The following is a 16,900-nucleotide window of genomic DNA, read 5'->3' on the forward strand; positions in this document are numbered from 1 at the left end:
AATGATAGCATTGGCTATCGAGGCATCATCTGAGTTTCTCAAGCTGACCGTATTTAGTCCGAGAGTTCTTGAGATCTAGAGCTAGATGCTGGACTCATAAGAGCATGCTGCAGTACTGCTCTCCACCGACCTCCAATCCCAAAGACTTTATCTCAATTACCCTCTTCATCATACACATTCCATGCAACACAACTAATACACACTATAGCAGACGGCCCTGCGTACTGTATGGGGAGGCCCACATGTAATTGAAGTCGACATGCCATGAATGTTTGCCTCAAAGAGTGGGAGGTAAAGGCATCTGTGAGGGAAAGGAAATGGGGGAGTGGTTTTCATATACAGCTAGACAGCTTTTCGAGAATAGGAGCCATCGTGCAGAGCTGCGTCTGGCGAGCAGCCCATTGTGTACAACTTTCTTTGCGCAACAAATTCCACATTGGACGCAGCAAAAATGTGCAAGGAAAAAGTGTCTAACAGTTAAAAGAGTGCTAATAGCATGGCGAAATTAAATGGTTGAGAAGGTGAGAAGTTGGTTTACTAGTACTGATGTGAATGCATGAGACAGTGGACGACCTCACAAACGGTGAACTCCTCACCTTTGGCAGTGTCAGCAATTTGAAGAGGTTTGTAAATTGCCCTATGAGGAGGCTAACTAGATGCAATCAAAAGATGAGTGGTGTTTGCTTGTGCACGCACCGATGTGTCTAAACTTTGTATTTTGGTGTTTCTTTAATCTTATTGTCCTTGTAACCTATTTCTATATCTATCTGTAAGAAATTCTCTGAATCTTTTGCTGTCTCTGGGGCTTCCTATTGCTTCTGCAACTATCTGTCAATATAAATCAACTCACATTTTACTTATTAACCTCTTATTTTACACCAATTTTATCAGTGTAATATTACCCTCTTTGAAAGGCTTCTCAAACAGCAAATATGTTATGTGACATTACCCTGTTGAAAAAAACAGATCATTATGTGGCAGATGATGTGACAGTCACAAGCCTCTGTCCATACAATGAAAGTTAGTGTCACCAGACTTTGTCTGAAAAACACTGAAACATATTCCAAAATATCTTTATTTGTGTTTAATCCTACTCTCACACCTAAAGAATTGGTCACCAAACTAAAGAGTGAGCAAAATATTAAATACCGAGGACATTGTCATTTACAAATAACGTCCGTTGATATAGCATTGATGCAAGTAGCATATTTATGGCTAGAAGACCCATAAATATAATGGTCATATAAATACACTTTCCGTCATCACAACCAATATTCTGTGAAAAGGTATCGGTTTAGACTTGCCCGAAATGTCTTCTGGATCCATGCAAACAGGTACTGGAACACAAACAGTCAAAAATCAAGTCACAGATCCTGTTTTGTCAGGATCCAGCAAAAATTAAGTCTGATTATTTTTGAGCAAACTATTCCTTTAAACATCCTTGACTGTGGCATGAAAGACACTCAGTATATTCCCCGGGACACAACCACTCATTTATACAGGTTTTCTTTTTCAATAAATTCTGACAGGTCCTTACAAAAACAGCTAAAGCACTGGGCCACTTTGAGGGTGAGGCTTTGTGCTTTAGTTTTGATTTACTTCCATCAACTAATGAACTGCACATAAAAGCTTCCAGATTTTACACCTGAACGTGAATGATTTCGTCTTTCTTTCCTTTTAGAACGTTTTCTTTGTTGTTTAATAAACCAATCTCCATTTTGAAGACAGCAGCAGTCTCCTTTCTGCACCGTTCTCACTTAAAATGACACTATTTCATCTATATATAGTCTTTAGATTGTGCCTGCGTTTGACTTTGCGTGATGCAGGATGTGTCACTAGCTGGGTTTTTTGACAGCTGCCAGCTGAAAGCAGCAAGACCTCAGCACTTTGAATGTTCAAATAAAGTTTGTCATGTCGTCAGGAGCTTGATGTATGCTAATGAAGGGGTGGAGGGGAGAGAAAGAGTGCACAAGCGTTTAAAAAAAACACGGTGAAGTGACAAAAACATTGTCAGATGCACAAGGGTACATCAAAAACTGGCACCACTCACAAAGTTTTGCATCTTAAAATTGGCGGTTCTGGAGTCAAGAGCACTAGTTGAGTACGGAGCTCTCTGAATAACAAGCCAACTGAAAAAGAGCGTTTTCAAGAGGCTAGGAGCGATGTGAACAGAAATTAGAGGTTGGAGGAGGCTCTTTATGAAGTTATGAAGCAGAAGTATGATTTATGAAGTGCCACTCCAGCGGAGTGGGGCTCCACAGTAGCACCGGTGCGGTAATGGGAAGCTAATGGAAAATGACGGCACTTATTTTATGCTGCGCTGGCACTGGAGAGGAACAGATCTAAGGCATCTTTTCTGTGGAAATTCATAGCCAAATCTAACGACCCGGTCATTGGCAAAAAATAACAGTAACTATACAATTCATGGAATTAATATTTTTATATAATACATTATTAAGCTGATAGTGAGAACTGGTCTTCACACTAACATGTGACCTTCTGTCCCATGCAATTTGTTTGTTTGAGCATATGATATATCAGTGCAAACTCAATCAACTGAGCGAGTTTAGGGAAGGACAGTCTGTTTGACCAATGGCAGATGGGGGGAGTGTTCAGAAACCTTACTGAAAAATGTTCGGTCATAGTTTAATTATATACTTTCAGTTCAATAAAGCAAGTAAAATTATAAAAGCTCTGGGAGGGTTAAATGCACCATCACTGACAAACCCCCGAAATCCCATGCTTACATCAAAAGCTCAGCTTCACCCTCACCAGCGTAGAAGGGAGATTCGGTAGATTAAGACTCAATGTCGGCACTGCAGTCGTCAGCACACTTAGCATGCAGCGAATAGCTCCTGTTTAACTAACATGTCAAATCCATCCTAATATGAAAATAACACCTTGCTGTGCCTCGGGAGGAAACCTCTCGGAGGACTCTGTAACTTAACTGTTTCGAAGGCTTTGTGTCTGTAATCGTCTCATCCTGCGTGCCAGCGAGACTGCGCAGAAACACGCCGCTGCCATGCCGACATTTCATGCCAAGCAGGCGTGGAGGGGCCTGGAGCAACCGAGCGAGGAACATCTGTTTGAAGTCTGGGCAAAAAGAGGACTGTTTTTGCATGCCGAGGATTGCATTACAAAGACATGTCTTGGAAGATAAACTGGGGCAATATCACTGCACTGAAAAGAGAGCAGGCCTCTCAGCCTTTATTTCCACGTATACTCCCTCTCTCACGAACACATGCACAGCGTTTGAGATGTGGAGTGCTGTGAGGGTTTATGAGGTGGGAGTAGATGTTCTTTGCAGGCGCTCTGTCTCTTAAGGAGGCCTGGGGTTGGCGATCGCATTCCAAAGTGGAGGTCTTGTCTCCAGGGCTTGTTAAAGTCAGAATGAAATCAAATTTGACCCTCAAAAACTGCTACCCTCATATTCAAGAAGAGTTTTTGAAAAATGATCACGCTGCACATTTCTATACGACAACACTGCATAGAGACCATGCATGTTAAACTTTTATGGTATACGGTCCTTTAAAGGGCAAATGTACAGCTGTTAAAACAGCAATAAGTTTAGAATGCTATCACTAAGGGGTCATTTTTTTTGTTATTGTTTAGAAATACACTTTAAAGACAAAAAATGTAACGCAATTCATTTATCAATTGATGCGTATCAACACTCAAAGGCATCATAAATTGACATATTTCAAAAAGTAAAAAAAGTTTGGGAATTTTAATATGGCCTGTAAGACATTTTAAAACATTTGTTACATATTTTGGGGATGCAGTTTTGGTCACATCTTGGTTTGGTACGAAATGACTAAGGGGTCAAAAATATGGAAATGGAGAATGCTGATAAGCAACTCGCCAATCTTGAGAACAGGTCCTTAAAATAAAGTTTTACCCATTTTTCTTTATGCATGACATTCATTTCTGGGCTCTTAAAAACATTTTCAATTCATGTTGACTTCATGGCAATCCAGACACCATCTAGTTGTCCCTAATTGTCAGGTATCTGGCGTATGTTCGTCATAACACAGCCTGACCACTAATCTACTGGCACTCAGTCAGATAAAAGGCATCTTTGGGGCTCTTCCACAGAATACAGTGCCAACTCAGTGCAGCTGTTCCTCAAGAGAGCCCGCCTGTGGTTGAACAGATACTTCTGCCCAGGGCACATCCCAATAACTGTCTGAGCAGCCCAGTAAAGGTCACCAGAGGTTTCCAGGACAAAAAGTGTGTTTCTACACACATAACAAGTCCAAAGACCCACCCGGAGCTATTAATCAGCTAATTAGCTCTCTCTCTCTTTTTTCTTTAACTCAAGGTCAAAGTGGCCTGTTATTATTGAGAAAACCTTCTGAAACGGGGACAGCATTGCTGGCCCAGGGCTTTGGCTCTTGAAGTCGGATCTCATGGAATGTGTAAAATGTGTGTAGGGCATATCAGTGACTCAGTGAGGAGACGTGGCTTCTTCCTGGCCCTCCAGGGGACGTGGCATGCACCGAGGTCCAAGCCGTTTGTAATTTTACCTGCTCCTGGTATTCCAACTCGCGGCTCATCAACTTCTTCTCAATGGCATGCAGCTGTCTCTGTAGAGTCTCCACACGTTCTTGAAGAACCTGAAAGGGAAAATCGAGGGAATTAGATAAAGGAAATTCCAGATAAAGGAAAGAAGCATCACTGTCAATAAAGCCGAGCATCAATCAGATCCATAACGAAGGGTATCAAATACATCATAAACAGTTTGATCAGCTGACAACCTATCATTTCATTTCAAAACCTGTTAGAATTAAATCAACTACTCGTTCTTACAAAGGTCCAAGTAGAAAAAAATTCTGGGAAAGGGTTTAAAAATCTGAACCAGATGTTTATATCACAGCTGTACACTTTAATTCTAAATATCCACCATGAAAAGTAGAAAAACCAGAGTACAATAAAGTAGACATTGGATCCACTCATGTGATCTGTTGGGTGATATCAAAGAGTAGTAGTATATATCATTTAACAGGATGTTAGCAAAGCATTTGTTTACCTCAGAGGCCTGCTAGATTCATTTAAGAAATTGCAAAACAATTCTGATTGGATGAATGCTAAGAATCATAAGACAAATGTCATTTTATCGTTTGTGACAAATTGTGTGAAAGACATGGTGACAGTGAAAGCATCTGCAAAATCACATATGTGAAGAAAGTTATGAAGCTTCATGCTGAAAAGTTGAGGCCTAAAATCCATACGGGTCAAATGACCTGTAGTAACAGTCTGGAGGGGTTAAAAAAAATGAAGTAACACAAGTGGTTCTTTAACAATACAATATAGGTCTATTTTATGATATAACAGAACTTGTAAAAAACAGCTAAAGTCGTGTAAGAAGCTAGAACAGACCATAAATAAATATTATTGTCATCATAATGAATGCAATCATGAACAGGCATATGGACTGAGTGATTTTGCTTATCATCAAATTAATCTGCATTTTCATTTTACAATCTCTTTAAGCTTCAATTTCGTACAGACATGCCCACTAATGAATAGCTATCATTTTTTCTTATCAATTTTATTTCATAAAAAAGCAGTGGGTAAAAGGAAAATCATATTTAATTCCCACTGAACTGACTTCAAACAAATGAAGAAAAAAAGAGTGAAAAGGGTGAAAGGTCAGTGATGGTGCAATGCAATGGAAGGTTGACTGAAAAATGAATCGACCCTTGGTTGGCTGAAATATGGAGTGAATTAATCACAAACATCTCAGCAGAACAGCAGACCTTAAATACGTTTAACCCTAAAATACTATTCAAATAGTAAAGTTGACCTTAGTTTAACCTGAAACAGTATTGCATATTAAATGAACTGTACGTCTGTACTTCGCAGTCTTATTTTCTGTCTCATAAATATAGTGTCTACCTAAGACCTATTGGCAGGTGTGGCAGAAAATTTGGTTTGTACCTTGGACAAGCTTAAGGGAAATTTAGGGAGCAACGTAGTCACGACCTTCATGTATACCAGTCCACATCTAATGAAACACAAAAGCCAGTAACCCGAACGCCAGCAGACCCCAGAAATGTAACAGCCTTTGTGTGGTGATGTTTCCTGGAAGAGTGCTGACAGTTATGAGCAGAGTCTTTCATGTGGTTCCTAGCAGATTTACGAAACAGTTGAGTGCCGGGGTGGGGTGAGGGGTTGAAAATATCTCCGTCTTTGTCATAAAAGGACCCTGTCATCTGCGGCTCTCATTAATAAAGAGTCTGAATGAGTCATTGTGGGTGATCCTTTTGTCCCAATGTTCTCCTGAAGAGCACATCATGTCCTTCCAGACAGGACAAAGGTCACCGTCTAAGCCAAGCACGAAGGTGAGGGAGGCCAAAAAAGACAAGCTCCTAAAGTGGATTTGTGTATCGACGCCCTACACGCTCTGTTTCACTTGATCTCCTGGGACAGAGAGAGCACTCAAAGGGCCACTTCGTTGTGAACCCTAGGTCTCCAGGACTCCTGATCGAGGATACACCTTGATACTGCCTTGTGTTTTCCCTCGAAACCTTCTGAAGGGCAGAGGGAAGCATAGCAAGCTCACAGCTGTTGTTCCTCTCTGCGTGAACGTGTGATTTTCTATGGTGAATCTCTCCAAACAGGGTCCAGATGGCCAGGGCGATACGCTCTTTATCAGCCAGCCAGAGCGGGATCAATCTAAACAAGCGGTAAACGTGGAACATTTGATTTCCTGGGGGCAAGGGAAGGGGGATTGAATGGAGAGAGAGGCATGGCAATGGCCTTTATTCTCTCACTTTCTTGTCTCGGCCCTCTCGGTTTTCTTCAACAGCTGTTTATCCCCATAGATTACTAAAACACACACTCGCACACAACTAATACGCCGTTCACACACGCACGGACCTGCCGAGATGTGGATGTGCAAGTTCTGAGCTGAAAAGCTCGCTCACACTCAAAGGTGAGACCTGAGTCATTTTTCTTGGGTGGTCCACCTCAAACGATAAGGCAAGTATGTCTCCCTCGGGTAAAGGCATAGAAAAGAAAAGAAAAGAAAAGAGAAAAGAGAGGGCCTCTTTAAACCGTAGCCCATGTTTTGTTAGCACTAGCCGGCTCTTCATGTGGAATTTCTATTTGTAGTGTGCTGCTTTAAGACTTTTTCCAAGCATCAGATTAAAGAGATCTGTTAATGACGACAAGCCAGAGCGCTTTAAAACTATAGAAGTGCAATTCTGGCCTAAAGGGCTATGCACACATGAGCGTGGCCGTGTGTGAGAGTGAACTCGAGCGGCTAAACTACAGACGCTTGTCCCGTCGCTGCGCTCTGTCTTACAGCTGTGCACATGTGAGGTGGATGATGACAGCAGGGAATGTGGATGTGGTGGATTTAACGTCTTTAACCTGACTATTGAATGATGGACGTGAGGAAGAGTTTTGCTTGCAACAACAACTTGTTTATTAAGAGCAGATAGCTTTAATCATTTCAAGTTTATTGAGTCAGCATAAAGTAAATAAAAAAAACAAAACAAAAGTTGTTGGTCTTACAGTGAATGATTCATCCATTCATGTTAAAATTAGATCGTTTATGATAACACTTTTTAGCTATGTACCTAGTTCAGCATGCATATTACGAGCATATTGGCTACTTATTAATACCTCTAACGCACATATTGATACTTTATTCTGCCGTTCCATCCCATACCTCAACCTAACAACTAGCAACAATCTTAATAACTATTAAAAAGCAGCAAATTAGGATTTTATCGGAGCCAAAGGCTATATTAAGTTAGAACTGGAACCTAAAATAAAGGGTGACTATAAAAATATAGCAAAAATCAACACAGAGTGTTGTTTGACCAGATGCGTGTGGTTGCCAGGGTGTCACTATGTGGTTGCTAAGGTGTTGTTTCTTTTGTTGTTGTTGTGTGATTACTAGGTTGCTTTGAGCTTTAGCTGATTTATTGCTATGCTGTTGCTTACTGGTCGAAGTCAAAAGAGCCACCTTCAAGTCCTTTTGTGATTTGTTTATCCGTTTCCTATGGTATGCAAGAAAGACATATTCTCCTCTTTATGAGGCAGATATCGGGTTTGTAAAAGCTGTGTTTGAGCTACACAGGGCTTGCTTCATTTCTTTTCTGCTTTGGTGTTTTGTGGTTCTGACACAGTGACTGCTGCTTTCAAACAATAACAGTTCAATACCATCCACAACTCTCCCGTGCCAAGAGCCGAGCATGCCAACACGTCCTTCACAAATCCTTCAGCAAACTACAAACACACAGAGCCGTCTGTGGGAGAAAAAAGGCTCCAGTGCGGTGCAATTAAACAGACCTGATCCTCGAAAGTTGTTTGAGATTGAAAATGAAAATATGAATGCTAAACTGCCCTTTTGTAACTGATAGTATATACTGCTAAGTCTGAAAAAAAAACAAAAAATAAAACGATTTTTCTTGTACTATTTCGATTGCTGAAAAAAAACAAAAGAAAAAAAGAGAATTGTGTTAAAAGTTGTGGTTAATGACGTGAAAATATCCCTAACCATAAGTAATTCACAGTAATGTATTGCAGCCTTTTCAGGAGAGATGTTCTACAATTATTCAAAGTCATCTGATATTATTATTATTAAAAAGCAACCAAACTAGATGCTAGATGCAAAATATGGTCATGCTGAAAAAGGCATTAATATGTGTTTTATAAGTACTAATTAAACAAAGTGCTAGTAATATACTATTACCAGTGTGCTTAAAACCAATCTGAAAACCACAGTAACCACATGTTGAAAAAACACTTAAGAAAGAGAGCTAAAACACTTTATAAGTAAAATCTATCATTTAAATTGACATATTAATAGTGACGTAGATCCTACATGGAACTAATGAAAACAATCACCAGCTTTATCTTTCGGACTTTCAGAGTTTAAGACTCCAAAATTGCTTGCTCAGCTGATTTTTTGGACAATATTTGGATTAATTATATGAGTTAGTCAGATGTTAATGATTTTTGTTCGCTTGTTGCCAGAAGGCAAATTTTGTGCAAATGATAAGACTCTTCCACTCTATCATAACCAGATGTTAAGCATCATGCATAGTTGGAGAAAACCTGATATTCCAACTTGGCAACAGATCTGAAAAGTACACTATGCTTTTACACTGTACATGTTTATTAACATAGAATTAATTTTTTTGGCAAGACTGTATTTTAGGGTCTCTTAACTAGCTGCTAATTAGCATGCGTATTACTCGAATATTAGCCAAAAAAAGGGACACTAAACGTGTCGAGGGCTGTCTGGTGGTGCATGTGGGGGTGAGAGCTGCACTTTTTGAGGCTTGCCTTTCTCACGGAGGCCGCTGGGACGTTATCACATGCCGCTTCCTGTGATACGGGGTTCAAAGGGTTCTGGGAATCTGCCCCATCCCTCATCCACTCATTTATCAGCTACCCCCTTCCACACACGCACACCAAGGCACAGCAAATGAAGGTTATCTCACTCAAATCTCGCCAAATCTGCTAACTCATCGTTCCCGTGGCTGTAAGAGCCTACGCGAAACCTCAACCATATGACGGCACGTCACTGAACGAGAGCCACGCACAGCTCCGAGGTCACGGCGGGGTCGGAGAAAGAATGAGGGAATAACGGGACGCATTTGCTCCAGATGCCATAGGCTTGAACTTGAGCAGACAGAAAAAAAACAAGATAAATGATGTTAAAGTTCAAGGCGTAGTTCACGCAAGCATTAAAAACGTGTCACCATGCGTTTACTTCCATGTCATTTCAAACCTGTATGATTGTTTTTCTTTTTGCGGTACACAAAATATATTTTAAAGAATGTTTCAGTCCATACAACATATTGTCAGTATGGTTACTTAGAAATAGTAGATAGTAGTTAAAGACAACTAATACGAGTGAGGTGAATGAGGTGAACGTACATGTTGGATATATTTATACATCACCCAACTTTATATTAGAAGCCGGGCAATAGCATAGCTTATATTTTGCAATCATATAAACACTCTTCCCTGTCTCTGTTTTAATAAAGCCGCTGCTGTATGAGTCAGGGAGTAACGCATGTCAGGACGAATTCTCTCGTCGGATGCGTTTTAACGTGCCGCTGCCTCACACACATCTTACAGCAGAAGTGTGCGCGCACTGAGATAGCCTCGAGAATACGCATATCAACCCCCCAACCGCAAATGAACACACGAGCACACATGAAAGAATCAATTAGAGGCCAGGACCAGCAATGGAAAGCTGCACCTGCGCAACAGAATGCATAATTTCAACACGCGCTTCGTCAAACCGCTGCGGTCTGATTGCTGGATTTGACATGTTCCGAAGAAAATGTGGGGTTTGTTTTGTGCAGAACTCACTGCCACGGCTCAAGTGTGACCTGAACAGTTTTTAGGATGTTCTGAGCAATTTATTGCTTTGAGATTGCTATAGTGTCCTCGTTGATTGACAATGCATTTATGTGTAACTGCTAGTGTGTTCTGGACAGTTACCCCAATCTCTTCTTCAAAATACATGGTTTCAAGTTAAGAATTACTACTACAATGACATACCCTGCTTAAAACAACGACTATTTATTTATCAATTATGGGTTAGAATGTCTTAAGGCCAGTTCAATAACTATGAACAAAATAATAAAGAGGGTCCACGCCACAACTACAATGATAAATTGATGAACGATACAAACACTGACACCCAATAAGAGATGGAGCAGTGGTAGTTCACGGTAATGCATTTCAATGTTTGATTCCCAGTACATTTTTGCCACTTTTTAGGATTCAAAAGGTTGCTACTTGTGTTGAGTCCCAACTAGTTCCTAAAAATCCAACCAAAAACTTCTGAAGGACTAAACCTATAATCGAGTTTTTGAAGAAACTCTAATTCTTAAAATGGTGCCACTTCCATTCTAAATCAGACGAGCAGGGCTAATAAACAGAGCTGGCAGTGACGACAAATCACGAACGCATCTTATGTTGTGTTCCTGTCTGTTATAAATAGAAATGCCAGCATCGGAATGACACATGCCACATGCGGGCCGGATGCATGTGGCACTGCGAGATTTGTCGCATGCTGCGTGAGTGATGTCAGAGCAAGAGTGCAGCATGGCAGGGCTCCTGCGGTGATGGAGGCATTGATCAAAGTGCTGCGGTTTGACACTGGAGGTGGGGAGCTATTGTTGATGTCACAGCCAGGCATGGCAGCAGAAGTCGAGAGGCAAAGCCAGGCTTAAACAGCAGCTGTGCGTGATGGGACTGCTGGGTTTAAGCAGGGGGTTGAAACCGGACCAGCACACGCGCCCTTGCCTGTCATCTGTGCGCAGGAACACAACCGCACCAAGGTGAGTCACAATGTAGCTGAACCGCTTTGATCGCAGATACGTATCAGAAAGGACGTCCGCAGTCACATCCGCAAACTGGTTGTTGGAGCACACGCTACTGTCAATCAAACAGAGGAAGAAAAGCAGTAAACAGCAGGACATAAAAAATACACGCTCGCTCCGTTTCAACAGCGAGTCAGCAGTCTACTACCTAGGCAACATTTTAAGGCGGGGAACGTTATAAATCAAGTGTTCTACAAAACATCTTCCGCAGCATTTGCATAGAGCACTTCTTTCTGGAAGTTCGTTTCCTATTCTTTTTCTCCAAAGGCAGTAAAACAAATATTCTATTAAGAGTCATGTAAACCATACCGTGTGCATAAACGGCACTAAACGTTGTTCTTTTGTATTGTACATAATTTATCCGCTCGTGCACAAAATCGCATATTAACAAACGTGAGAAAGCCTCAAACCGCTTTTAAAGCTGACCGCAACTCGTCCACAATTCATTATGGTGACAGCAAAATCTCTGATTGGTGGATCTCCCTCTAGGATTGTGGGTAGCGTAGTATTTCAGTAAAGGTTCAGCGACTAAACATAACTTACTAAACATAAGTTGAACTCGTACTGACTCGTGGCTCCTACAGAAGCACATGCCATCGACAAGAAGCCTTGAATGCTTCACGAGTTTGCTATGAGTGCAAATAAGAAGAAAAGACAGAAAAAGTTACACAGGGGGAACACATACAGTCTATCTGAAAGGACTATTTTGGGCCTTATGCAGACATATGGAGCTCAGCCGATTAAAAGAGAGAAGAAAGGTTTTCACAGGCAGGCTTTTGGGTGGAGAAAGTGGGACTTTAGGAGACTTGACAAACAAACAAGAGTTTAATCTTAAGCAATATGAGCAACAGAGACATCTGATAGCAGACAGCGCAATCAGAACAACTGTTTTGGGATTATTGCATTCAAACGCGCCACACTTTGATGTTTCTTTCTGCTCTTTTTTGTCTCAAGCCCTTCAGCTTTCATAATCCGCCTTTGAAGTGAGCGACTTGGCAACAATGTCAGTGTGTGACATGCTTATTCTTACCGTCCAAACACACACAGGCTGTGCAAACCGTTCTTTCCCGAACCATTCTTTGCTCTCTCTCTCTCTCTCTCTCTGTCTTATCAGTAATGCTATACATGTGTCTGGACTTACATCAACTAGTCAGTCATTAATTAGACTTTCATTAACAGCAGTTAACACTCTGGACTCGGAACGCTGAGCGGTTAGAGCCAGTTATACTTCATTATGCTCTTAATATCAGTTAAACCAACCACGTGTCAGTCTCACTCATAAAGAGAGATCAGGACAGGTTCAACTTTTCGGGAGCCATGCACATATAAAAAGTTACTGTGTTTACTGACTTTACATTATCATTGCAGAAATACGTAATACAACTTTGCACGGGTAAATGTAGCAAGTGACTTTTATTTAAGCGTCTTGCGGATTGCAGACAGCATGCAATCACGTGCAATTTTCATTTGTTTTTACAATCTGAGAGACGAGAATAATTTAGGTACATTCTGTTTTGTAATCGAAAGCATAGTATCGTTAATGATGATGCAATGAGACGGAAGCAGTGCCAGATCTCTTCTTCTATATTGCTGCGTACATCTGAGTGTAATGGATTATCAAAAAAGAAAAAAAACGACAACAGCAAGCCCTTGTTTTGAGAAGCCCTGAATACGATGGATTCGTGACATTAAAGGAGATCTAACTAAACTAAGATCTCTTTAATGTTTTATTGCGCTTTAATGGTCAGATACACGCAAGTTCATGTTAAAAACAGTCTCCTCTAAGACTAGGACTCTATATAGTGTTTCGTGCTTATAAGTGCATCCAAAGACAAAACAGCTCAAGTCTGCAGAGAAAGGGTTTACACGGAAAAACTCAGAACGTATGATATGCCACCTTTAAATTACAAGGTACACACAAAGTATAATAATGATAGAATAACATCTACAACATGCATTACGAAAACAAAAAAGATGGTGAATTTTCATTTCATGGCAACTTAAAACCCCTTTAAAACACAGCAGATAAGAGATATTGCGCTGACAAGGTAGAGGGAACCATGTTACTGAAGGTCAGCATTTATTTCAGGAAAGTACTGAGAATGTTTGCAAATAATTTTGCCATTGTATATGCGTGTCACACTGTATTCGTAATGACCCACAGACTGTAGGAAACACATGATGCAGGCAAGTCTGGAAAGACTGTTTCATTTATGAGCTTATTTGAAGCTTTCAGCAGCTGGTATCGTTTCCAAACCTGCACATAATTTCTATCTATCCTGTCAGACCGTGCGGATTTTACTCATTCATATTGATAAAACACTGATCAAACTGGTGCTTTTGATCATAAACTGCGAGTATGGTACAGAAATTAAGAAAGAAACTAGATCCAGTTAACAGAAGGAGAGAGAGATCAGGAAATCTAATCAGTGCTACGCACAGTGTAGCTTACTAGAACCGGTCTTTTTCAAGGAAATGCAGTTCACTCTGTGGTCATATTGGGAACACGCTCGGGCAGCTATCTTCAATCATGCAACTACAGCTCCTTTCTAATCGAACGGGGTAACCAAAATCATCGTAACCAAATCAGCATTAAAATCTGACATAATAATAATTCCTTATATGTATATAGCGCTAACTACGACGTTTCCCTCAATAAATACTTAATTTACTGTGTATTACTAGTTAGTAAGGTAGTTGTTAGGTTTAGGTATTAGGCATGTAGAATAAGGTCATGCAGAATAAGACAATTAGCATTAATTAATGGCTAATATTCTAGTAATTTGCATGCTAATAAGCAACTAATAGGTGTTACCAATGTCATCAAGGTCAACAGGTAAATATACTCATATAGTCCACTTTTACAGACTCACTGGCCTGGCTTAAATACACCATGTTGTTATTCCACTCCGAACACAGCTTCGATTTCAGCGTTTGCTTACGACGTAGTCGTCATTCGGGAGAGTGCAGGAAAAGCAGCGGTCAGATCCAAAAGGAGTGATTTCTAATTCCGACCCTGAACACAGAGAGCATTAGAGCCTTAGTGACAAAACCGAGCAGTTCAAAGCAGGGGTCACCACTTCAAAACGCTCGTAAAAACACCACACTCCAATCGGCCATGATCCCAAACCCTCTTTGAAAGCTCCACAAAGGACAGCAGAGTCATGTCTACTCCATAAAAGCCCGGGCCAGACTCCCGCACTCTGTACCGTCTCCTCTGTCATGCAAAAAGGCATGTTGGAAGTCTTTTGTGTGGAGTTGTTTCAGTTGTTACACACATAAAGGAGCTGAAAACACTCAGTCAGCCATGATGGATTGGTCAAGACAACGGAACAACAAATCATCTGGACGAATCTAAAGAAGCCTCTTTGTTAAGGGTGTTATATGTTAAGCTCATTTTATTGCTAACTTAGATGAAACTGTGTTGCTGGGCCATATTCTGTACTTCTCTTGCTGAAATTCTCTTATTATGGTCACCAAAAATGTTCTACCCTTTCCTCTGACCTTATGACGTTATGAAATAAGTAGAACCAAATGGCTGTGGACATGCCTATTAATAGTCCGCTTGTTGATATGATTACATTATGTGTATATACGTTTCCTGACCTTGTTGGTTTGGTCGGCATCTCTGTTGATCTGTCTCCTCTCCTCGTCCCAACGGCCCTGTGCTTCCTGCAGCCGTCGCTCCAGGCTCTCCTGCGTCTGCCGGCTGTCTTCCTTGACTCCGCTCAGAGATGTCTGCAGCTCAGCTATCACCTGCGCGGACACATCCAAACGCGCTACGTGTCAGCTCAACCACAGCAACAGGCTCCTTGAGCTCAGCGATCAGTAAACCTCCTCAGGGTCTGCTTTAATTGCTCAGATAATTGATTCCGCTGAATTTCAACTTGACCAGCTGGAGTCAAAGCATCCAGCAATGTCTTTGAGGTTTTTGGTAGATCTTTTCACTGGAAGCTAAGATCTCAATTCAGCTGCTGGTGTTACATAATCAATGGACTCTAATATACGCTCTGAATGCAGATAAACCAATGAGCGCATGAAATGAGAGGTTCAGCATCGGAGAAAGTGCTGTTTAACTAGTAAGGTACCAGCAAAACAGACCAAACTTCTGGAAAACGAATAAAACAGGTAAATGTCGACAGTATTGATGCAATACACTAACAAAAATGATGAACGGCAAACTTGAATTAGCAAAATGTACATTGAGTATACCATTCAGACGATGTAATTAATTTTTAAATGACTGAAAACAGATAGTAATTATTTATTTTGCTTCCGAAAAGACAATACTCATGCAATGCTTTGAAAGCGCTTCTAAGAGTACTTTCAAAGATGTTTATTAAAGTACTTTCTTCTGCTCATCAAAGCTGTGTTCATTTGATCAAGAATACAGAAAAAAACGTATTATTATGAAACATTACTGCAATTTAAAATAATGTTTTTCTATCTTAAATGGGTCAAATGATGCAATTTCAAGTTTTTCTTTGTCTCTTTGGAATGTTACAAGCTGTTTTGTGCATGCATAAGACCCGTAAAGTTGCAAAGAATGACGTCTCAAACGCTACTGTTCAAAAATTTGGGGTCAGTCATTTTTTCTTTTAAATAATATTATACATAAACCCTATAAAAAATTATATATATAGCAGAATTTTAAATATTTTAATGTATAAAAACATTTCAGAATATTACTGTGGTTCTGTCTTCCTGATAAAATAAAAGCAACCTTGATGAGCAAAACAAACTTTAAAAAAAAAACATTTTTTAAACACGTTTTAATTTTAGATTATTACCTGAGCTAATGACACACTACTGAAACACTGGACACGATTACACCGATTATGAATAATAAGCATCATTGTGTGATGTCAACACCTTGTTTTTTGCCAGAAAGCCTTAAGCACAACTTTTTTTTTGCTAGTTATCCCAATTGCTTATCACGCTTATCTGCAGATTAAGCAATATTTTCGATTCATCGTCAAGACCATAAAACGTCAACTATTACATTTAAATCGAATGCATTATTGGCTTTTTAATAATGAACGGATTTTAATGGCTATCATTTTGTTGTCCGAGCAAACACTTAATGACTGTTAAAATCTGTCAAGCGCAGATGAAGGTCTAGCCCCTAGCCTTTCCAGCATCCTGTCAGAATCAGGGTTGTTAGGGCCCGAATGAGAGCTGTACAATAAAATCCCAAATGACCACCCCTGCATCGCTACAGTTGCTTTTCGCGTTTCACGCGCAACCCAAACTGAAAAAGAACAGAGGAGCACAGAGAGAAGACAGACTGTTTAATGAAGCTCTAGCGAGATGAAAATGAGAAAAACCGGCCCTTTGAAATCTTGCGGTCCAAATTCAGATTCTATTTCAACTGCAGCCAAGAGAGCGGCAGCGTTGTGCAGGGCAGTGGTGCAGCTCAGGGCTAGACAGATAATTGTTTATTGTGCATAAATGTTCGGAGGAATGGTTTTACTGGAATCCGTTCATTGTGTGGGAGTTGGGAGTGAACTCTTGGAGCGGACACAGAGGGAGAGATTAGG

General features: G+C 40.5%; 1 protein-coding gene across 3 annotated transcripts in view; it reads right to left on the bottom strand.

Moving 5' to 3' along the window:
• Positions 1-16,900, bottom strand: part of cep112 (centrosomal protein 112) — a 108,839-nt gene that overhangs the window by 18,053 nt on the left and 73,886 nt on the right. For all 3 annotated transcript variants that reach the window (XM_043234530.1, XM_043234529.1, XM_043234531.1), the window contains exons 23-24: positions 14,967-15,116; positions 4,527-4,616 (exon numbers count right to left, since the gene is read on the bottom strand). In XM_043234530.1, coding sequence (XP_043090465.1) covers positions 4,527-4,616; positions 14,967-15,116 — 240 coding nt within the window. The remainder of the gene's footprint in view (positions 1-4,526; positions 4,617-14,966; positions 15,117-16,900) is intronic.

This window comes from Puntigrus tetrazona, unplaced genomic scaffold, assembly GCF_018831695.1.
Source record: "Puntigrus tetrazona isolate hp1 unplaced genomic scaffold, ASM1883169v1 S000001156, whole genome shotgun sequence".
NCBI lineage: Eukaryota > Metazoa > Chordata > Actinopteri > Cypriniformes > Cyprinidae > Puntigrus > Puntigrus tetrazona.